We start from the raw sequence: 24,010 nt of genomic DNA, 5'->3' as shown, positions 1-24,010 counted from the left end.
AGCTTTCTTGTCCTGTGCTCGCTTCACACCCTGCGGGCATTTGAATATATGCGCCTGGCTCCTTCCTACTTAGTGTTCTGTGGTTCTATGACCTTTGCTTCCAGCTCAGCCTCTCAGAGGCTGACCAGACTGGTAAGAGTTCCACCATTTACAGTTTTACTATTTACTATTTCACCACTTTTACCATTTAAAAAATTTTATTTATTTATTTATTTATTTTTAGGATTTTACTGTTTGCGATTTTTATCATTTCCTCTGCTGTTTACATTCTGTGTGGCCTTGGGTGAGACACTTCAGTTCTCTGTGCTTTAGTGTCCTTGTTTATAAATGAGGTTGATTCCTGATAGATTAGAGTGCTTAAAACAGTGCCTGCTATATATGTAGGTTCTTTACAAACAGGTTTTCTAGAAACTTGAAAGAACACCTTCAAGTGGACCTTTGAAGCAAGTTTTAAACTAGAACATTCAAATTTACTAATAAGCAATCTACTTCATGCTGTAAGAAGAGATGCTTTTCAAATCAGATGCTGGTGGAGTGGGAGTGAGTGTGTGCAAGCCCTCCTGGCCTGGGACTGCTGAGGTACACTGGTCTTTCTGGACACGGTCTCTGCCTGGCAGTCTGCAGCTCTGCCGTTTTGTTTTTCATCTGATACTGTAAGTGCGGCCAAGGCTTCAAATGACAGTGAATTATAAGACATCCTTCTGAGTGCCATGTCTCTGAAAGCAGTCTTTGCAAAGCTTTTAAGAGCTTCTCCTGCCTGTTTGCTCTCACCCACAATTTTTTAGCTGGGTTCAGGACCAGAAGGCCTGGGTCCTTATCCCTTTTACTCCCTGTGAGGCCTTGAGCAAGTCACTTCACCTCTCCATGCCTCAGTCTTCTCATCTGCAGAATGGAGATGGGAATAAACCACTTACCTGTGGCGAGTTGTAGCCGGATTCCTCAGACAAGGACTTGCGTGTCGATGGTTTGAGAGGTGATCCCAAGAAGCGGGAAGAGTAGAACAGGGAAGGAGGAAGTCCAACGAAGGAAGTGAATTGAAGTAGCTGCTATGGTCGGTGGAGTTTTGCACCCACCAGAACCTCTGCAAAGCTTCCAGAAAGTCTCGTAGAATTTCTTGCCCGTACAATAGGGAGCTGGTGCATTTCTCCAAAGGCTGCTGTCCTTCACTGTTTGCTCCCTGGTCTTTGGATGGCTGTGTGAAAAACCACCCACACTCAGTGGTATAGAACGACGACCATTTTTTTTTTTGTCTCTCCTCTGCAGTGTCTGAGCCTCTGCTGGCAAGGTTTGCAGGTGGTGGTGATTGGGGCGGTGGTCAGGCCTGGGTCCTTATCCCTTTTACTCCCTGTGAGGCCTTGAGCAAGTCACCACCTCTCCATGCCTCAGTCTTCTCATCTGCAGAATGGAGATGAGAACCCCCTGACAGGGGGTTACCTGGAATCATCTGGAGCCTTGTTCAGTCACATCTGGCTCAGGGGAGGGCAGCTGGTATTTACAACTTTATTTTCATTCCTGCTTGTTCTGGTGTCCTTACTGATAGGCAGGTGCTGATCTGATGGAGTCAAAATATTTCAGGGGTGTATGGAAATGGACGTTTATTTTCCCACTTCTCCAGGCAGGAGCGGCATCTGGCTCATCTCTCTTTCTAATCTGTCACCCTTGAAGTGCACTTGGGCAGGGCCCGAGGTGCTTAAGAGCAAAGGCTTTGACACCTGATGGACCTCGATTCAAAATCTGCCACCCCTGTGCAGGGCTTTGTGACCTGGAGTGAGTTACTTAGCCTCTCTGAGCCTCCATTTCCTCACTTGGAAAGAATGGCTAACATTCCCCGTTCAGGGGTTGCTGAAAGGGTTAAATGATTCCGTGTTTGTCAAGTGCTTTGCACAGCTTCGGCCTCGGGCATGTGCTCAGTGACCAACGTGTTCATCGTTAGAGCACCGAGCAAGTGCTCAAGCGCCGAGCAAGTGCTCCTTGTTGACACACTGTAGAGGAACTCAAATTCTTGTAATAGAGGAACAATTGAGTTCATGTTAGAGATTCTTAAATTCAGGCCTGAAAATTATTGGCAACCAGTGTCTCCCAGGTACTTGAAGGGTGAATGTTATGGTGTGTGAGTTAGAGCTCACTAAACACCAAAAAACATAGGTGAAGGTGGATGGGCCAGGGCTGGGTTAGGGGAGGAGATGCAGGGTCTCGGCCCCTGAGTAAGTGTCATACCGAGTCACAGCAACTCAAGCAAGCAGAGCCAGTGTGGTCTGCAGAGGCCCAACAGAGCCCAGCGGTCCCAGCAGCGGTCAAGACTCACATGGGGGCGGGCAGCGTCTGGGAGAGGAGAGGCCTGGAAGGGGAACAACACGTTGGCCTCTTTGGGATGAGCATGATCCCAGAGCCGAGTGATAGCAGGAGCGCCACCCCATAGATCTTTACCCAGCTCAGGAGTAAACAGGCAGCTGTGGCAGTTCCCATTTTGCCCATGGGGAAACTGAGCTTCATGTCCAGACCTTCGGCCTGACGTTGATGGTCCTGTGACTTCCGGTGTTGTCTTTGTAGACGGAGCTCAGGTTTCGCACACAAAGTCCTCCATGGTATCGTCTAACGTGGAACCCCGACTCAGACATCAGTGGAGCCCCTTGTTCTCTTCCTTCTCTTTGCCAGTCCAGCAGTGACCAGTGTCCCACACCCTCCTTTGGGAGTGACACGTATGTTGGCAGCAAATCCTCTAATCCTCTGTCCAGTGGGACAGAGAGGAGGGCAGGAGCTGAACCACAGAGGCATCCACAGCAGCCCTGGATCTGCAGGGCACCCGCCAAGCTCAGGGCTGGGCACTGCCTCCTAAGCAAGAAGATGCTGCTGACTGATAGAAGCAGGGTGTGGGCAGGCCAACAGGTTGTCCCATTCAGCAGCATCTCCCGTGGTCAGTTTGGGACCTTCTGCTTCTCACTGCTTCTCTGGCCACTCTCCAGCCACGAACCAGCCTGGGCAGGCTCCTCCCCAGCCTGCTGGGTCTGCACCCAAACTTGGGAGCAAATGGAATCCCTCAATAAATCTTGCAATAATCCTGTGGCCCTGGAAGAACCCGTCATGCGCAAAAAGTGTGTGGATTAAGTTGAGTCCCGCTTTCCATGCTGTGAGAGACCTGGGGGCTAAGTGTGCAGGCTGGAGAGACAGAGCGCCTGACTTCAGATCCTGGCTCTACAACTTTGTGGCTGTGGGACCCCAAACAACTTGCTTCAGCACTCTGAATCTGTTTCCTCGACTATAAAATGTGGATACTAATATCTACCATGTAGAGTTGTTATGAAGATTACATGAATTAATACAGATAAAGCCTTAGAATAGTGCCTGGAACGTGGTAAATATTCAGTAAATATTATTGTTTTTATTACTATCAACCCACAGAAATTCAACAAGGTTTCCAAGTGGCAGGAAACCAAGTAACTGAACAACAGAAGCCGGATGGTTTTTCCAGAGCTTGGTGTTTCCTGACTATGCGGATGCTAATCACTCCTCTGTATCTAAACACCTTGGTGTGAAAACAGATCTGCCATGAATGTCGCTGGCTTCCTTGGTATTATGCTGAGGCAGGGGTGGAGGGGTGGTTCTGTGCCCTGCAAGCCAGACAGGTGTGTAAGCCCCACTGGGAAGCCAGCCCCTGACTATCTGGAGATGTGTGACTGGTGTTGGGCCAGAACCTCCATTCAGCCACCGGCTCCCCCCTCCCCCCCAGCCACTCCTCTTTCTAAGAGCATTCATTCCTCAGGGAACCCAGGTGGCTCAGTTGGTAACCGGCTGCCTTTGGCTTGGGTCATGGTCACAGGGTCCTGGGATCAAGCCCCATGGACTCCTTGCTCAGCCGGGAGTCTGCTTCCCCTCAGCTCTGCTCCTCCCCATCTCCCCCCGCCCCCTGGCTCATGCTCTCTCTCTCTCTCTCAAATAATGAGATAGAAACTTTAATAAATAAATAAATAAATAAATAAATAAATAAATAAAAGCATTAATTCCTCCAAGTTGCAAATTGCTGAGGTGCGAGTAGGATTTGATCCCGCATCACCTTTGAGGGTGGCACAGTCCTTCTGCTGTGGACACCTAGGATGTAACTTCACTGATCCCCAAACGTTTACCTTCTTACCCCTCACCATGACTTTCAGAAGGAGAGCTACGATATTAACCTTCACAGTAGTTACAGCACTGCCTTAAAGCTTTGGGCCATACCTGATGATTTTTAAAGTTGTTTTCCTTCTCCTCTGTCCACTGGTCTCTCCGATAGCCAGGAGATGATCTGAACACTCACGGGAGATGGTCTGGCCTCTTACGATCTGTGGCCCTGGGAGATGTGGTCCGGGTGTCACACAGGGGAGAGGCTAGGCCAGGGCATGCATGGAACGCTGAACTCTTACACGGTGAGGCAAGGACTTCCAGCCTCTGTTGTCTTCCCTAAGCGTAGGGCCTCTCCAGACCTGGAGCCACTTCCCTTCTCCTGGATCCCTCCACATGGTCAACAAGCACCTCTGTGCTGCCCAGACTGAAGGTCACGTTGGTGAACTTGCTCCCAGAGCACCATAGCCCATCGCCTCCTCCCTATCTTTCTCCCTATCCTTGGCTAGGACTCCAACAAGGATGAGACAGTTCTGGCCTTCAAAGTACTCTTAGTCCCAAAGCATCGGGGAGAATGATACAAAGTGTTGAATGGCATCTGTCCCCTCTCTGTTCCTCCGTCCCTTTCCCGAAGGCCCAGAGCAGTGCCTGGTATCCAGTTGGTCGTGGATGGTGGGTCCAGTCTCTCTCTCCACCCCAGAGGGAGAGGACTTAGATGGCTGATCTTTCCCAAGGAGGCTGTGGGTGAGTGGCCATCTGGGAGACAGAGCAGATCAGTGAAAAGTCATGTTTAAGAGACTGCTTTTGGCCTCAGGCAGCCCGTGACATGAAACCTGCCTCTGTCCTCACTATGTGGGTGTTTTTGACGAAGTTTCCTTACCTCTCTGGACCCGTTTCCTCATGTGGAAAATGGGAATGATATGAAAACCCATCAAATAGGTGTGTTGGAGGATGAAACGAGGCAGTGAACACAAGTGTTTCACAAGCAGTTATTAACTGTTAGCTCTTCTCTTTGCTATGGTTACTATTACTCCTGCTATTGTTCCCCATTTAAGATTTTCTCTCCAAGTGACAATCTCTCTGCGGCCTGTGTATGCTTATCTCTCCCTTTCAGGGCTACGGAGAGTTCTCTTGGGACCCATAGCACGAGGCAAGTGACAATTTCTTGCTCCATAGCTCTCTTGCTCTCATCCATGAAGCAGAGGGGGGTGACAGATAAACCCAATGCATATAAGCAGGTTTCTCATGGTATCCTCTTAGCCTGCTCATAATACAGTTCTGCCTGGATGCAAACATAGCAACAGGAACCGAGCTTTCCTGCTGATTGGTTACAGACCTATCTACGATCACGCCACCCTCTAACCACTTCTGTCAATTACCAATAAATATTCTCAAGCTCGCCCGCACGAGCACTTGAGTGTTGACGTTTAGCCCCAGTCTTTGCCCGTTCCGCCAGCTGGGCCACTTATCTCCAGGCTCATCCTGCAATTTGCCCCAAGCCTCCTCCCCTTCCTCCCACCTGGGTTACTGGCTCTGAGTCCATGTGAGTCCTGCCCGAGCCAGGAGCTCCTGCCTTTCCCACAGGAGCAGGCTACCTTCCACCCAACTCTTTTTCATGTTCCTGGGTCAGTTCTCTTCCTTCCTGAACGGGCCCTGGTTTGCCATCCTCTCACCCCGGGCTCAGTCAGAGTCAGCTCGGCTCCTGAGGGCTGGGCTCTGTGGTGGGAGGTAACACGTGGTACCAGAGTCCATCCAGGTGCTGCAACCAGAAAAACCCTGGGGCCATCCGTATATCTGTCTCTTCCTTCCCCTCTCGTGCAGTCTGACTGCAGTCTGCCAGTCCCCTTCCCTCCGTCTCCACTGCCACCGTTTGGTCTAAGGTGCCCCCCCCCCCCCCCCGCGCTGGGCTGATTGCGGCAGTGCCTGATCCCATCGCCCTGCTGCCCCTCTTGCTTCCTGCCATCACTTTTCCGCTTTGTAGGCAGAGCGCGCCTCTTGGAATGCACGTTTGATCGTGTTTATAAAATCAGATCTGCTTAGGATCCTCCACTTACATATCGCTTCCCCCCACCCTGACGCTCCAAGGCCTTCCTGGGCCCTGATCTCCATCAGGGCTCCTCCATCTAATCTCTCGATCACCTTTGTTCGCCTGCATGGCACTTTCGCTGTCCGTTGCTGGATATTGCCAGTGGTGTGATTATTTATTTCCTCAATGTCTGTCTCCGTGTGTGACAATGAGCTCCAAGGCACAGAAGGCATAGGAATTAGAATCTTTGGTTTCCCAGTCATCAGCACAGTGCCTGGCACAAGGTGGGAGCTCAAGTGGTATTTGCCAAATGAAAACCTGAGCAAATGAGATACCAGAGGGGTTTGGAAAAGGTAGCCATCACCATGAGAAAATCAAGGAAGCCTTCCTGGTAAGCCCCAATCTTAGCCTAGAAGGATGGATGGGATTTGAAGAAGCTGGGGTGCACGTTAATGGAACTGAGTCAAGGTGAAGTAGCAGGAGTGCATTTGATGTGTCTAGAACTGGGGGATCGTTTCTGGTTTCCTTTGCAGAGTAGCAGAAACAAGACTGAAAGAAGCTTGGAACAGTGGATGTCAAGCTAAGACGTTTGAAACATGTCCCTTAAGAAATGGGGAGCTATTGATATTTCTTGAGCAGAGGACTAGTATAATGAAGACATATAAGGTTTAGGATCTGTAGAAGCAGGAAATAGGAGGACCACCAGGAAGTCTAGGCCTGGGAACATGAGCACACTTGGGCTACGTCCTCAGGGATGGAAAGGAAGAGAAGATGGGAGGGAGATTGTGGGTCTGTGTGTGACGGAGGTCCCAAGCTGAGCTGCATCTCAAGATCAGAGCTGAAGCATGAATGAGTTCAGTAAGCATTGGGTTGTCTTGGAGGTGGGCAGGAAAGGGAGATTACTTTTTTTTTTTTTTTAAAGATTTTATTTATTTATTTGACAGACAGAGATCACAAGTAGGTAGAGAAGCAGGCAGAGAGAGAGGAGGAGGCAGGCTCCCTGCCGAGCAGAGAGCCTGATCCGGGGCTCGATCCCAGAACCCTGGGATCATGACCTGAGCCAAAGGCAGAGGTTTTAACCCACTGAGCCACCAGGCGCCCCAAGGGAGATTACTTTTTAACATAAAATAGTTTTCTTAATTACACAGCTAATACACATCCACCGGAGAACATTTAGAAAATAGAAAGGGCAAGCAAGACTAAAAATTTCCAGTAATTCCACAGTCTAGAAGTAATTTTTAACAGTTGGTTGTATATTCTTCCAAACAGGTCTTATGCATGTTTATGTTTTTTCTTTAAATGCTGTACATACTGCTCTGAGCCAGCTGGTGTTTCATTTTCACTTAGTAGCATGACCCTCTTTCCATGATCGTAAAGCGGCTTGTGTAATAAATGTACTTCTGTGACGTTGATTTTTTTTTTTAAGATTTTATTTACGTATTTGACAGAGAGAAAGAAATCACAAGTAGGCAAAGAGGCAGGCAGAGAGAGAGGGGGAAGCAGGCTTCCTGCTGAGCAGAAAGCCCTATGCAGGGCTCGATCCCAGGACTCTAGGATCATGACCTGAGCCAAAGGCAGAGACTTAACCCACTGAGCCACCCAGGCGCCCCTCTATGACGTTGATTTATGTTGCTCTGTACATTATTGTATAGATGCTCCATGGTTTGTTTAATCAATCCCCTATTGTTGGGCATAGAGATGTCCCCCCATCTTCTCTTTTGCTCTTATACACAATGATGCTGGAGTCATTGTTGCTAGATTTTTCGGTCATTTAACAGGATTTCTTTGGAAAAGATCCCTACATGTAGAATTGCTGAGGCAGACGTGTGAAATCTTTTAGGGCTTCTGATTCTTCTTTTCAAATTGCCCTGCACATTTTTTCATTCCTTTCAACTTCCGTGAAGATTAGCATTCTGTAGTCTAGTTTTAAAAATCTTTGCTGCTTGGATAAGAGAAGAATAATTTGTGAGTTCTTCAATTTGCTTTTATATTGTAATTATATGTTCTTTACAAAGGAGTTTGAACTTCTAACAACTTATTTTGACCATTTATATTTCTTTTGCTATGTGCATTTCCTGTTTATGCTGTTTATTTCCTCTAGTTTATTTCTTATTTATGAGCTTTCTCCACCGTTCTGTTCCTCCTCATTTTTTTAATTGGATGGTCATTTTTTAACATTCTGTAGAAACTGTTACATTTTAGGAACTTCAACCTTTTATCTGTCATATTTGTCACGAGCAATTTTTGGAGAAAATATTTTTAAAAAGCAGAAGGTTTGTTCTCTACCATATCATTCATTTCTTTCATGGTGATTTGCGTGGCTGTATCAGTTAAGATTTTGGGTTTGCTAGTAGTGGACTCACATTAATTGGCTATGTCTGTCGAGGTCCAGTTGGGAGACTGAAATCACACCGGTAATTTGAGGAATTTATTCAAAAATTTAATATAAATAATTATAAACTAGCGAAAGGGAAGTGGCTACTGGAGAACTCGAAGGGAAATAGAACCAGCAGACATGGGGAGCAATCCCTAGGGAAGGAGTAAACCTGGGAGAGGCCGCCCTCCCCACCCAGAAGAAACTTCTACCTTCATAGGAAAGGGTGCGACGATGGCTCACCAGAAGTTGTCGAAGCTCACTGAGGTGCTACAGATAACGACCGATGAGTGGGGAGTTGCCCATGGGAGTGTAGGCCAAACTCTGAAGGAAGGACACCGTGATTCTCCTGAACATTGCTGGCAGCCACTCTGGAGGAACCAGAAAGATGAGACCAGTGGAACCAGGAAGATAAACCCCTTCCTTGGGCACTATTCCTCTGGTGCCCTCTACGGATAAAGCCTGATGTCGTGCCAGCTGGCAGTGGAGTAATAGTTTGAGGGTGCAGCTCCAGCATCATGAAGCATGACCAAAAAGGGTCGATTTAGAGCTGAGAAACAATATATTGGTAGCTGGAACATGGCTTACATAAGCTAGATGTTTCTTTCTCACATCAGAGTCTGGAGGTTCTGAAATGCAAGGCCAGTCAGTAAGCTTCTGCTCCAGGAAATCCTCCAGGATACAGTCTCCTTACAGCTCACCCCTCCGTTCTCCCAAGCTTGAGGCCCGTGTGCTCATGGCCCAAGATGGAAGCCAGAGCTCAAGCCATCACAAACACAGCCTAGACATGGGAGACATGGTAAGGAAAGAGGGACCAAGAATGTATGAAAAGAAGGTTCACAGGAGATGGCGTCCGCCGCGCCACCTTCTACTCTCTCATGGTCACGTGGCCACAGATAGGTACGTGGGAGTCAGGCAGATGTTCCTTCCAGAAGGCCTGGAACGGAAAAGGAGAGATTCTGTTATTATGGAAGAAAGGAGAAGAAGTTTTGGTGGGCCACAAGTGATCCCTGCCATAGTAGACAAAACTTGCTGGACCTTTATGAAGAAAATTTAGTCACAGTGATGATAAGCTCGTTACTATTACTGAACATTAAACAGATACACAAGGTAAGATTTTAGAGTAAAATCCTGTAGACTGTTAGAGCTAGAAGGAACCGCTGACATTACTTATTCTAAGTTTTTCACATTTCCTGTGAGAATCCTGAGGGCCTGGAGACAGAGGGACAGTAACTTGTCCAAGGTCACATGGACCACCGTGGGCAGCTATGGCCTGGGGGTAGATGCCAGGTCTCCTTTACTCTGGGCCTGCATATCTTCCCACTCACTGCATTACTTAGGATCTCCAGTGCGCCTTTGTCTTCAGAATGAGTCTGGCATAATTGCCCTGGTAACTTGTGGCCCTATGAAGGATCATTCCACAATGGAGATTTTAGGGCTTATGAGTTTTGCCTGGTCCTGGGATCAGCCACATAAGATGCAAAATTATAGCCCAAGAAGCTTCTGGCTCTTAGGACCTAAACTGTACCCTCTCTCCAACACTGAGTGGAGGCCTGTGAGCTCTGGCTGAACACAGCGAGTATGAGATCTCAGTCAGTCATATTCCACTGGAGTGAAGCCATGAAATTGTGCTCTTAGGCCAAAGTAGTCAATCCCCTTACCAGTCTGAATACCATCCTCCTGTTTAGCTATGGAAATAATGGAAGGATTTTTCTTAGAACAAGGTGAGCCAGGGTCTCAGCGGGAAACAGAGTTTACCCCAGAGGTTTCAGTGGAAGAGATTCAGGAAGAGACTACTTACAGAGACAGAGTTAAGGAACAAAGAAGAGCTGGAAGCACCCAGAGGCCAGCAAGCCACCCCTGTGGCTGAAGGGACACCTGCTGTGGGAGACACGGCATGAAACCGGGGGAGGGAGAAGGGAAGACATGCTTGTGTCTCTCCCTCCTCTTCTGTCTTGTCTGCTGGGGTCTCCTGCTGTTTGAATGCCTGCAGAAGCCAGAGAGCAGGGGGCCGTGGAGGATACAGTCCATAGGATTGGCCTTCCTGGGCAGGGCGGAGAGGGTGGAGAGGAGGTATAAAATAAATAATTGTAATCATAGCTCAGGACTTGCTGCACATATTCCTATACATGGATGGAAGCGCTTGCAGTATCTTTAAAACATACAGTTCCAAATGGCCGATGTGTGGCACCCGGGATGCCGCTTCTCCCCCATGCCAAAGGCAGACATAGCTAATTGACCATGGTGCTCTTTTCGGTGGGCCCAAGTCACCTCACAGTGCTCCAAGAAACATGCCTAATTGAGGGGGCTTGGTGCATGAGATGAAACCTATTCTGAGCTATAAAACTTAAATAACCTTGCAAATACAGCCAACCTTCCTGCTCTTGCCAGTCTAGTGGATAATCCTTTCTTTCTGGGAAATAGGCGAGCAGGTGTTTCTTAAACCAAGCGAGTCCTGCGTGGAAAGCACAGATGTGGCCTGGCTCGCAATGCGCTGGGGCAGCCACAGTGTGATGGAGAGGCAGGAGGCCATATCTGCCTCGAGCTAGGTGGCCACCAGCCCAGGCACCAGCCGGACTCTGTTGGCTCATCTGTGAAACAGGATGGTGCCAACCAAGGCAGAAGGCAGGGCTGGGTGTTCTCTTGTGGTGGAACTAGGCTTCGGAGCTCAGTCCTCTCTATGTGGTGCTCTCCTCGGTCCTGACCGACCTTTAACACGGAGAGCCCTGTGGAGTCTAAGGCCGGCTGTGTTTCTGCTCTGTGCGCCCAGACAGCTGAGTTCAGGCTATAAGTGACTCTGAATAGAAAATCCTTAGCTGGAACCAATAGATAATAGGCTATGAACGTTGCCAGCCTAGCATAGGGTGTAGATGGCAAATAGGTCCCAGCTCTATCAATTCGTGCTGGGCCCTCTGCAGCACTGTGTGGGGATGGACGGGAGGGCCACGATGAGGGAGATCTGCCCTGCAGGGAGAGGAGCACATGTTTGTCTCGTGTTTGCCATCCCTGGTGTAAGTGGAAAGAGCACTGGTGGAGAGTCAGGAGACACGGCTTCTGGATGTGATATATTGAGCACGTCGTCTGACCTTCCCGGATCTGTTTCCTCACATGGAAAAGGAGGACATTACTTAGATGACTTTTAAACTCTCTCCAGCTTAGAAGTTCCATGATTCAGATGAGGTTTTTTAAAGCATGTGAAAGTTGCAATGAATCGGATCCAATTAAAACATTTCCAACTCCCCAGTCCTCTCTGCCATATGCTTGAGTAACGAAGCTATCTGTGCCTCGTGAGGGCCATTTCCCCAAGCTGGAGCAGCTGGACACCCGGAGACAGAAGGCCTCCCATACTAAACAGACCCTACTCTTTAATCTCTACTAAAAGATCCAGGAGGCGTGATTCACATCTCGCCCGGTTTCCTCTCTTCTGTCCTCCGAGAGCCCGAACCTCTCCCCTCGTGCTCTGCAAATGCGCCTGAATGCAGAGTCCTGAAATTTAGGTTCATGGTTTCAAAGTTCATGGTCCTGAGAATAAACAAAAAAACTATTGTGGTTGCATAGAGCTGTGGACCCCATTAACACCACCCCATGAATATTTATAGCGTGAAACTACAAAAGAACATAGAGGCCATATTGTATTTCCTAGAACTTTCTTTCCATGGGGTCCTTTCTCTGTGGGTCACTTTAATGTAAGCTTTGCTTATTTAGTTGCACACTTTAAGCCGATTAACTTTTTACTTAAAAAAAAAAAAAAAAAAAGAAAACCCAAAACCAAAAAAAAAAAACCCCTCCCTGTTTGTTTGTACATACACTCCCTTGACAAAGATTCACAGAAAACTGCTTTAAACCTGTTAAATCCCTCTGCTGGAAACTTGAAGTGAACTAAATGTGTCTCTGGGTAGGATTTCCCTGTCACTGTCCCCGCCTTGGGCCCTCCGCACCCTACCTGCCTCAGCCTGTTTGCCGAGAGGAATTCCCATATCAGAATGTGCCCTATTTAGTTCCTCTGGTAATCTCAGCTTCTCTCTAGGCGACTCTTAAATGGAGCATTAGCGCAATCCTTCCCTGCGTGGCTTGTCAACGGGATGACAAAGGGCAGGCCCTGGGGGGTGGATACAGAAACTGTAGGGAAATCAAACATTAACGCTGGAGGGACCTCAAAGGCCGTGGAAGTGTTCTCCAAACTTCAGGGAGCATGAGTCACCTGTGTGGTGGGGGGCTTGGTCAGGGAGCATGAGTCACCTGTGTGGTAGGGGGGTGGGGGGGTCATGAGACCAGGGGGTCTGGTCCTGTCCCCAGAGATTCTGATTTCATAGGCCTGGGGGTCGTCCTATCAACATTCTCCGTAGACACTTCGAACCCAAGTGGTTCGTGAATCGTGATTTGGGAAGCGCCGAGCTGGTTCAGCTCTCTCCTTGTTTGGGTGAAGAAAATGCCATCAAAGGGAAAATTTATTTGTCCCATGTCACACAGAGCATCCAGACCCCCTCTTTCTGAATATAGGGATGCCTGGGCCTCCACACTGCTTTAATCTGGGCTGGCGTGTCCTGAAATGCAGCGCTGCGGTGGAACAGGGGTGATGAGGTCCCTATGAGGGAAGCTGAATGAAAAATAGATCACCTCTTAGCTCAGGCCCAAGTTGTATACGAAGGTGAGGAAAGGGCCTGGTTGGTAAATGGGAGGGGAGGGGGAGGTAAGCACCTGTGGGAGGTCACTCCCATGGGACAAAAGATCCTGGTCTCTGTTGGTTTGGGAGTGAGCCCCAGGATGGAGTGAGCCCTGCAGCCATCGTGGACTGGGAAGGTCAGGGACATCCCCAAGCTGGGTCAGCCCCCCTGGGCTTCCCACTCTCAGGGCGCCAGGAAACAGATCCCAGGGAGGGTATGGCTGGTGAGAAAGGGTGATGGCGGAGTCAAAGGTGTCCTCCCCTGACTGGCTGGGCTTCTGCCTGACTCACGGGCTTCCAGCTCTGTAAGACCCAAACCAAGAACCACATAACACCCGGAGGATTCCCACCCCCCCCCCACCAGACTTTCAGAATCTCGGGTGGGAAGGGGTGTGTAGGAGTACCCTGGCTAACCCCTCCAACCCTTGTGTCCCCTCAAAACGCCTTGCTGGGCTGTGAAGCCTTTGTCAGGCCAGCAGCTCCTCTGGAAACAGGTCTCTTGCTGCTGACCATGGTATCAGCCCCCACCTAGATCATCTCCACCACAGGATCAGCCCCCAGTTTGAGAGACGGGGTTCTGTGTGAGGTGGTGGACTGAACTCCAAGTTTAGAGCCAAAAGGTCTGATTTCAAGGCCCACCCACTTCTCACAGGTTGTAAATGTGGCCTAGTTGTTAACTCCCCTAAGCCTTACTTTCCCCCATAAAATGAGGCTCACGCTTCTGGTTCTGCCTTCCCCTGTGACTTTAACAGGGAGTGTACATGCCTTCAGTTGTCACTTATGAGCGTGTTCTGAAGGCCCAGCACATAGCAGGTTCTGAGTTAGGGTCTGGGGTAAGTGGTGGGGAGGGGTGAGTAGTGAGGAGGATCTGGAGTGAGTGGTAGAGAGGAGAGGAGAGTCACAGGGAACTGTAAAGGGCTGCACCAAAGTGAGGGGCTGCTTTTGACCAGCTCCACTGTGGGTGCTCTAACAGCCCCAGATTCTGTTCCTGGGGTCTGGGCCTTTCTTCCCCCGGCCCAGCCCCTTACTTCCCATGAGCTCACATTCTGCCTTGCTCTTGCTGTCATTGGCAGTCCCATGAATAGGTCCCCCACATCAAGCAGGCTGCCATCATTGGGCCCTTTCTGCACCTGTCCTGACACTGCTTTGCTGCTTCTCACCACAGGGCCTTTGCTCATGCTGCTGCTTTGGCCAGCATGTCCTTTGTTCCTGTTGTCCACTTGACAAACTTCTGCTCATAAGTCATCCTCCTACTCAAGTGTCATCCCCTCTCTGAGGCCTTTCCTAATTCTACCCCGAGGCTAAATTAGTCCCTCTGTAGTCTTTCCTCCCTCACAGAGCATCATGGATCATTTCAAGGCAAAGATGGATGGCAGTTGAGAGTGGACTTGAGAGGTGGCCCAGAGCAAATTGCCTAATCACCTGAGCCGGCTTTTCTCATCTGAAGAATGAGTGTGATGATATGTATTGCATGGAGTTGGCTGTCGGCAGGGTTAAAGGATTGTAAGAGCTTGGTATCTGGCTGGTGCTCAAGAATGATCAATCCCTATATCTTCAGTGCCTTGCTCCTGGAGAAGAACTGAAGCACCAGATTTGGGAGAAAAGGAGAGCTGTCCCAAGATAAAGGGGGATGCGCTGGAAGGACATGAACTCTGTGTCACTGGAAGTGTGTGAGGCCATTCAGGCATGAGTGGGTAGGTTGGACCTGAAGACCAGTAGAGCCCCTTCTAGGCCTCACAGTCTATAATTCCTGGAGGATTGCTGAGCCGTCTCCAGAACAGTCTCCAAAACGTTTTCCTTAGGTCATGATTCAGTGAAAATATATTCCAGGGCAAACCACATTGGGAAAGGCTGAATTTTCTTCTCTTGGAGACTCATGATATTTGTTAGGGTTGTAAAGGCTCTGAGAAGTTCTGCAGTAAGGAAAGATATTTAATGCCACATTTCTTATTTAGAATGTGAAACCTCGGGAAGAGTGGCTTGGTCAGGGAGAAATCTGGCTTGGGAATCTAGGAGGCCTTGGTTAACTTAAAACATCTGGGAAGACTTCCCGATGGTATGACCTTGACAAAGTCTTCTCTCCTCTCTGGTCCTTCATTTGAGGTTGACGTATGGAGTTCATTTGTCCTGGTACCTGAGACAAGAGTGCTGTATGTTTCTGTTGTAGATGGGAAAAGACAGGCAGGGCAAGATGCTGTGAGAATCCCGGGATGGGAGCCTTTTCCTGCAAGGCTGACTTGTGGTCATTGTTTGAAGCCTTGAGGGTCAGGCATACACCTGGGATCATATGGGGATCATAACATTATAGATACTCCTCATAATTATTACACTACTGTGCTGGAGCTGGTTCTTACCCACAAGCTTGTGAGGGCCCATAGTATGCTCCTTTTCCCAGCACCACATTCTGCCACCTTGAAATCAGCCATGGTGGGAGTTACACAGGGAAATCAGCAAACGCTACAAACCAGGGCTCTCCCCTCCCCTAGCCAATCCTTAATTCTTAGCACATCACTAATTAGCTATCATTAGAAGGTATTTCTTTAAAATTAGTCTCCCTTTTATCTTTGCAAATTTCTCACATAATAGCTTTAAAGCTATATCCGACTACTTTAAAGATTTCTATTTTGGGATTCCAAAAAGCATTTTTCCTATTGTATTTCATAATCTATTCCCCACATGGTTCCTAGCCAGAGCTTCCTAACAAAACACCACCACCTTGTGACAACTCCCTAAATTGCAGGTTGGAGTTCAGTGGGGTGGACCAAGAAGGAAGCCCATGGCTTTTTCACTGATGTGCATTTTAGATGTTTCCTCTGGCCTGTCCTCAGGTTCTATATTTCTGTGAAGAATTACCCTACTTGACCTCGCCATTACAGCCTTGACAAGCAGTAAAAGAGGTTCAGCGGGGCCTATGCCCCCCAGGGCATGATGGATTGAAGCAAAATCTCTAGTGCCTTGGGTTCTTGCCTCTCAGACTTGAGTGTGCCCGCACTCTCCCTGGGACTCTTGTTAACATGGGACTTCTGATTCAGCTGGTCTGGTGTGGGTCCCATGAACTTGTATTTCTAAGGAGCTCAGAGACAGTGATGCTGCTGCTTGTCTATGGATTACGTTTTAGTAGCCAGGGTTGGTAGGGGAAAGAGAAAGTTTACCCCAGTGATAGGAATCTTTCCCCGAGCTTCTCTTAGGAGATTGCCAGGGGCTGTGTTTTTGCCTTTTGGTCAGAATTCAGTAGCTGTGTGTTTCGAATGCATAGGCTTAGCTCATTTGATTCTAAATGTTGTTTGGCCAATTTGTTGATTTAATTTTTAAATTTTAGTTTTTTGTGTGGTTTTTTTTTTTTTACTTATTTGGAATTTATTTTGGTGTAGTGTAAGTTCAAAGCCAACCTGGTAGTTCCTCAAGCAGTTAACCTCTTTGTCTCAACACAATTCATTGGTTAGTCCCTATCTTTCTACAAATTTATGAGCCTGCTTCTCATATATGACTTTTCTTATATAACCTAGGGATTGGTTCCAGACTATTCCATGTTTCAGGGTTGTTGTAGCTTTATAACAGATTTATAACATGTATTTTTATATCATATATATTATAACATATAACATTAATTAGTCCAATGAAGCCAGTCTTTCTTTAGTACTCTTTCTTGACTGTTATCACTTAATTATGCAGATGAACTTTAATATCATTTTGTCAATAATAAAAGCATTTTTGGGATTTTGATTGAAGTATAGTAAACCTACACATTACTTTGAAAAGAATGAGCATTTCAGCAACATAGTATGTTTTTCTTTTCATGTCAAGTGACTTTTTATAGCTTTTAGTAGGATTTTACATTCTTAACATAGTATCACACTTTTTGTATCGAGGTTATTCCTAGATATGTGTTGCTTTTTGCTGCTATTTTAAATATTATTTATTTTCTATCATATTATTTATTTCATATGATATACATTTTTATTTTATATTATTTATATTGTATTCATAATATAGCCATTAGCCACACATAGTAATTTAAATTTTAATTACAAGAAAATAAAATGTAAAATTCAGTTCCTCGGGTGCATCAGCCACAAGTGCTCAGTAACCACATGTAGTTATTGGCTAACATAGTGAAAAGCTCTACCACCATTGCAGAAAGTACTAGTGCACAGTTGTGAGTCCTAATTGTTGATCCATCACTTTTTCTTATGTGTTGTGACAGTGTCTTATTTTATTTGGGAACACTTTTTGGTTTATAACTTTAGATTTCTAGGAAGAGCAGCCACTTATATACCAGACTTCTGGTTTCTTTTCTGCTGCAGTATTACCCAGATTCTCCTCCTAAAGATAAAAGCATCTGATGGCAAACATACCCCCCTGAGGGTTGCCACTCCCACACTTGCTCATGGCAGACATCACTAATCGATCACAGCATTCTTTGCTGTTCCCTGAACTATTGTTGTTTTCAAAACTTATACCTTAGTGCCCTGTTCTTTCCTGGCTCTTGAGCAGGAACAGGACACAGTGGCAGACAATGAGGTGTCTTCCCCATGTGTACTTTCTCGGGGAGGGCTCTGATTCCACCTCCTGTGAGTAGTTCTCCAGTCATCTTTCCTCCATGACCCTCCATGGCTCCATTCAGGGGAGGGTCTGTCTTTTCTTTTCCCTTATTCTCATTGGCTGTATCTGAGGCAATCTTTTTCAGCTTGGGGGCCCAAGGATCATTTGGGGTCATTTAAGGCTCAAACAGTTGCAGTCTCCTGCAGGCTGTGCTAGTGGTTCTTCTGGCACAATACTTTTCTGAAATGTTAGTCATCTTCCTGTTTGATTCAGCTGCACGTGGGGTGGTCACAACACGGTTGTTTTCTAGACATGCCTGTCTCTCTGGATTTAGTTGCTGGCACCTGACATTTGCTAGACCTCTGTGAGGGAACCATGTTTTTGGTCTCCTATCCCTCCCCATTCTTATCCCACTGAAAGAATGTACTGGGAACCATCTTGACTGGTCTTTGCCATAAAGTTGAGTGGTTTATTTTTTCTTACACAGATTTCTTGCACAATTTACATACTGTATAATTCACCGTTGTAAGTGTACAATTCAATGATTTTAGTAAATTCATAGCTGTGTAACCATCACCATATTCAATTACAGAACATTTTTACCACATGGAAAAGCTCCCTTGTGCTCATTTATAGTCATATCTCAGTCCTGCACCCAACCCTAGCAATTGCTAATCTTTCTAGCTCTATAAATTAGCCTTTTGTAGACATTTAATATAAATGGAATCATGTAATATATAGTCTTTGGTATCTTATGATAAGATTACACAACTTTTTAGGAAACTGCCAAATGATTTTCCATAGGGAGTATACCATCTTATCTTCCAACTAGCAATGGATGACGGTTCCCATTTCTCCACACCACTAAGCTAAGTTTTAATTAGCCTTTGTTACTTGAATGCCCTCTCAGTTCTACTTTTATTGCTTAGTGTTGAATTTCTGGACTCTCTCTGTGCCTTTTCATTTCGACTATAAACTGCCCAGTTCTCTGCAAAACCCCTTTCTTTCTCGTAATACCTTATCAAACACAGCTAATAACCACCAAGGTATGCTACTAACATTCTGACTCTCAATCCCTTCACTTAAAGCCATAACTCATTCAGCTTATCACCTGCCTTCCAAGTGAATCTGCCCATATTTTTACCAGGCCACCCCATCACTGCATAACATAGGTCACCTCCTTCCAGGCTTCAGTGACAGTTTCCTTGACACCCACTGCCTTGCCCAAACACAAGGGCAAGGATTTTTGTTACAGAAGCACACTACTCCTGATAGCAATTGCTGTATTTGTCAGGATAAAGACGTTGTGTTCTAGTAACAAATAGCCACAAATCTCAGAGACTTGTAAAACTAGCAGTTTTCATTCTCCTCATTCATGCTACATATGCAACCCGATCGGCTATATCTCGGCCCCACATCATATTTATTCTAGAACCCAGGCTGATAGAGTCACCCCTATCTGGAATGGTGCTTGTCTTTTGGGAAAAGGAAGAGAGGGCATGTGAATCGTGCACTAACTCTTGAAGCTTTCTCTCCCATTTATTTATTAGAGCAGGTGAAGTGGCTAATTCCGACATTAATGGAGCAAAGAAATATAATCTTCCCCCAGGGAAGGGCAGCAAATATTGTGAACAATAGTATCATTTATCACATTATGCTTTTCTTTTATATCCTGGGGACTCTGGAGAAGAAAGAAACAGCTGTCTCTATGTGGTGGTTTTGCCCAGAGCTGCTTAGAGCTGGAGTAAGACAGGGTGCCCTTTCAAAATACCCGACAGTAGGCCTTGATCTTCATGGTGTTTGAGTCCAGCCCTGTGGCTCTGATACACAGAATTATTCTATGCCATTCTTCTGTCTCTACCAGCCCTATGTGTTAGGTTCAGGGAGAGATTTGATTGGTTGTATTGTTATTTCTAGAGTTTGCTCCCCAATGTCCCATGTCCTCTGGGGCATTAATAAATCAACTTTTTTCTGATATCCAGCTTAAATGGACTCATTTATTTTTTAAAAATTTTTTAAATTTTTTTCTCCAGCTGTCTTTTGGGGAGACATTGCCTTAGATGAAGAGGATCTGAAGTTATTTCACATCGACAAAGCCAGAGACTGGATCAAGCAGTCGGGAGAGGAAGGGGGACATAGCACAGGTAAGTACTGTGTCCCCCGTTTTTTTTTCTCTGGGGAGCAGGGTCAGGGACTCTGGCAAGGGTGGATGTGGACCCCGAGACTTCGGTATTTGACCTGTCAGTCCCAAGCCCACCTGTCTGGGGAAAACCAGAGGGGTCGCTCTTTCTGCACTGTGGGCTGTGGAACTGGAGCCTCCAGACTTGCTGATCCTTGTATGAGAATCTCCACTTGCTTCTTTATCTGGAGGCTCAGGCTCCAGCTCAGAGGGTTCAGGCTTGAGCCCAAGCTGTCAGGAGTGGGATCACTCTGGGCTCTCAGCACTTCCCAGGGTTGGAGAGAATTACTACCCAGGCTCCAAGTTGGTAATGTTAATAAGGCAAGGCTCTGGGAAAGATGTTTGCTTGCGGCACTGTGCATTGTTTTGCAAACAAACCCAGAAGTCCAATGGGCTTCAGACTTTGAGTACTCGGCTCCCTCCTTACCTTCATCCTGGGGGAAATTCTAGTGGGACTGGTCTCTTGAGTTCTTACCCCCTTCTCTCCCAGCTGGGCTCAGACACCTCAGCTCTGGGGAACCCCCATTCTTAGCAGGAGCAAAAGGGGCTGCGCTATGAGGCGGAAGGCTGGTGGGGCTTACCCTGACTGGCTTTTTGGTGACCAGGGCTCACATGTGCCCAAGGCTGCAACTGCCACTTCTCCCTGCTGCCTCTCCCCCCACCCCTGCCTTTTCTTTCTTTCTATCTTTCTTTCTTTCTTTTTTCTTTTTTTTTTTAAGATTTTATTTATTTATTTGACAGACAGAGATCACAAACAGAGAGGCAGGCAGAGAGAGAGAGGGGGAAGCAGGGATCCAGGACCCTGAGATCATGACCTGAGCCAAAGGCAGAGGCTTTGACCAACTGAGCCACCCAGATGCCCCTCTTTCCTTTCCTTTGAGACTTTTAAAAAACTTATTATGGTAAGAACACAAGAGATTTACTCTCTATACATTTTTAAGTGCACAAATAATATTATAAACCATAGGCTCAGTGTGGCATGGCAGATCTCCACAACTTATTCATCTTGCATAACTGAAGCTTTGTACCCTTGTTGGGCGGCCCTCTCATGGCAAGTGCAGTACTGGAAAAAGAAGAGTAAGACGGGATCCCTGTCAGCAGGGAGACTATTCATGTCAGGCAGACAGGGTTTAGACCTGGACAAGCTCTTTAACATCTCTAAGGGTCAGTTTTCCTGTCTGCAAAATGGGGATGAAACCATCACTCATGCCGCAGGGGGTTGGAAGGACCAAGTCCCAGGGTAATGGGCCAGCCTGGTGCCTGGCTCGCAGCCAGTTGTCAGGCAATGGCAGATATTATCACTGAGGTGCTCCTCTCTAGTGGAATGAGACAGACAGGTGAAGAGATGAACCGATTCCTCATGGCCAGGGCTGTAATGAACCGAGAGAAGTAGGAAGAGAGAAGAGTGCGGGGACGAAGGCCAGGTGGGCGAGCCAGGAAAGGCACTGTGGGAATGGATGCTCTTGCCTTGTGTCTTGAAGGAAGAGAATGAGTTCTTGAAGTCAAGAATTGAGAAAAGAACATTTCAGGCTGTAGAGAAGCCACATGGGGAGAATAACAGGGTCCATCTTTCCTCAGGGAGCCGCAGAAAGGTGTGAGTCACTAGATGGTGGCTCTTTGGGGTAGGCTGTGGTAGAGAGCCATGGAGACCCCAAGGAGAGGCTGGGAGCTGCCAGGTGGAGGCCAGCTCCTGGAGAGCTGCCTGCCCGGAAGTTTCTCTCAGGATGCTGCAGTGAAGGGAAGCCTAACAGCTTTGCCTTCGCCTCCCTCAGCACTTCTCCAAGGCTAACATACTCAGCCTCTGGTCTAAGAACTTGAGTCTTCTCTTTCCTTCTTCCCTGTGAACTCAGAGAGGGCAGGGTCTATCTCACATTTGTCTTTGGATCCCTTGGAAGTGTCCCAGGCCCCTGTATCTACAAGGCACTGGCCAACATAGGTGCAGAGAAAGAAGGAAGGGGTTGGCGGAGAGCGGCAGAGCATGGAACCATCTCCTGTGGCCTAAATGATCAAGGCTTTGCTTCCAGAAGTGTGGGTAAAGCACTGATTGTAGTCACGGGCTTTAGGATCAGACTCTCTGGGTTTAGATCCTTGAGCTGGGTCTCAGTTTCTTCATCTATCAAATGAGAATAGTGATGTTACTAGGACAAAAAGAACATGTATAAAGTGTTTAGCACAGTGCCTGGCTAATAATAAGTGCTCAATAAACATCAATTCTGCCACCTCCTCATTAGTAGTAGTAGTAGTATTTGCAGAAAGCACACTGACCTGAGGGGTTTAGACTAACGTGGACAGTGGGGAAAATTCGCTGTGTGTGGGAAGGAACATCGGCAGCTTGGGTTTGAGGCCTTTGAAACATATACCTACCTGGTGTTTCCCCCTTCCCAAGCTTAGAATGTTGTTTCCTTCTTTCTTTCTTTTTTTTCTGGTACCCTTTTATGGCAAAGTGATTTTTATCCTGATCACTTTTCTCTGTGGGCCAATAGTACTTCGCTTCCATCTAGAATCATTTTATTTTCAGAATGGGAATATTTTTTATTGTTTTTGTTGATGAAACTAATACCCCGTTAGTTTTTTTTTTTAAGTCCAATAGCTTAAAATTGTACAAAGTAGAATGTAAAAATCTCCCGTTCTCCCAGCCCCAGGGATCCGCGTCATTATCTGTTCACTGGATTCCTTCCAGCCTCACTGGGCTCAGGCTGTGTGCATACAGATATTTTGGAAACATAGAAGGGATTTTTCTCAACACTGTCTGGTGCAACCTGCGTCTTTCAGTTACCACCACCTTGTAGACATCTTTTCATGGGATACATTGTGGTCTATCACACTTAATGCACAACTCTGCCATAATGCATCAAATTAGTCCCATACAGACGGACACGGAGAGGGTTTCCCTTTCCTTCCTGTAATTTCTTTCTGTTAGAAACAACGGTGCTGTGAACAACTTTGAGCATTGATCCTTAAACATTTGCTTTGATTAAAAATAAATAAATAAAAAGGAACCATATCTTTACTCCGTCTTCCTGCTTCCAAATGTGTGGAGGGATGTGCTCTTAGATTTAGGTTATTTCATTTTTCAAGCTTTGGTTAGTGCCCTTGTGTTTTAGGGGAGGGAAGGAGGTTCAAGCGGGGGGTGGGGATTGGGGGGGTGGGGCTGAATCCCTGGAGGGAGATCCGAGTGGAAAGGGCACAGAACCCTGCAGTGTAGCCCCAGAGGCCTTCTTTTCCTGGTTCCTCCTGTGAGTTTGGAGCTGCTTTCTTGACTTCAGAATGGAACAATCTCATTGGCCTGGATGTGACCAAGGTGACCTCATTCCCTAGGGGTGCCCAATGTCCTAAACCCAGTGAGTGGCAGAACCAGGACTAGAACCAGCTTTCCCAGCTCCCATTTGTCCTCCACTAGACCAACATGTCCACCATGTTGCCAGTTAGAAGGAACAGAGAACCTCATATGTGTGTGTAATTGTTCCTTTGCCATCACTTGGAGGGTAGGCTGGAGCCTCTCTGGGCCAAAGGGTGAGCAAAGACCTTGTGCCTGGGTTGGTTTATGAGCCCACATGGGGGCCTGCACTGGCCCCAGAAGAAAGCTGCTGGGACCCCAACCAGGGAGCCGCTCATCATTCACTTAGAGGAATCAGTCTCCCTGCCTCTGGTCCTTCCTTCCCCATCCTGCCTTCAGGTGATCTTCCTGGCCCTGACCTTGCAACCCCTTGGAGTGGGTAGAGTAATGTCCCCTCAGACTCATGTCTACCTGGAACCTCAGAAAGGGACCTTGTTTGGAGCTAGAGGATTTGCAGATGGAATTAGTTAAGGGTCTTGAGATGAGCCCTCCATCTAGTGATGGGAGTCTTTAGAAGAAGAGGGGAGCCCACAGCCACGGCGAAGAGGAAGAGGGCGTGTGAAGAGGGCGGTGGAGACTGGAGTGAAGCATCTAGGAGCCTGGGGATGGCCAGGATTGCCCGAGCCACTCCTGGTTAGCAGGAGGTGAGGAGTACTCCTTCCCTGGAGCCTTCAGAGGGAGCGGGACTGTGACAATACCCTGATTTCAGACGGCTAGCCCCCAGAACTGGGAGGGGATGGCTTTCTGTTGTTTCAAGCCACCTACTTTGTGGTTCTTTGTTAGAGCAGTCCTCA

General features: G+C 47.3%; 1 protein-coding gene across 2 annotated transcripts in view; it reads left to right on the top strand.

Annotated features, from left to right (window-relative positions):
* The window catches only part of TLL2 (tolloid like 2), a 118,039-nt gene that overhangs the window by 4,941 nt on the left and 89,088 nt on the right, over window positions 1–24,010 (top strand). For both annotated transcript variants that reach the window (XM_032313404.1, XM_032313403.1), the window contains one exon: window positions 19,734–19,844. In XM_032313404.1, the coding sequence (XP_032169295.1) occupies window positions 19,734–19,844 (111 nt within the window). The remainder of the gene's footprint in view (window positions 1–19,733; window positions 19,845–24,010) is intronic.

Source organism: Mustela erminea, chromosome 14 (genome assembly GCF_009829155.1).
Source record: "Mustela erminea isolate mMusErm1 chromosome 14, mMusErm1.Pri, whole genome shotgun sequence".
Taxonomy (NCBI): domain Eukaryota; kingdom Metazoa; phylum Chordata; class Mammalia; order Carnivora; family Mustelidae; genus Mustela; species Mustela erminea.
Note: the sequence above shows the minus strand (reverse complement) of the source record. Positions and strands in the feature narration are given on the sequence as shown.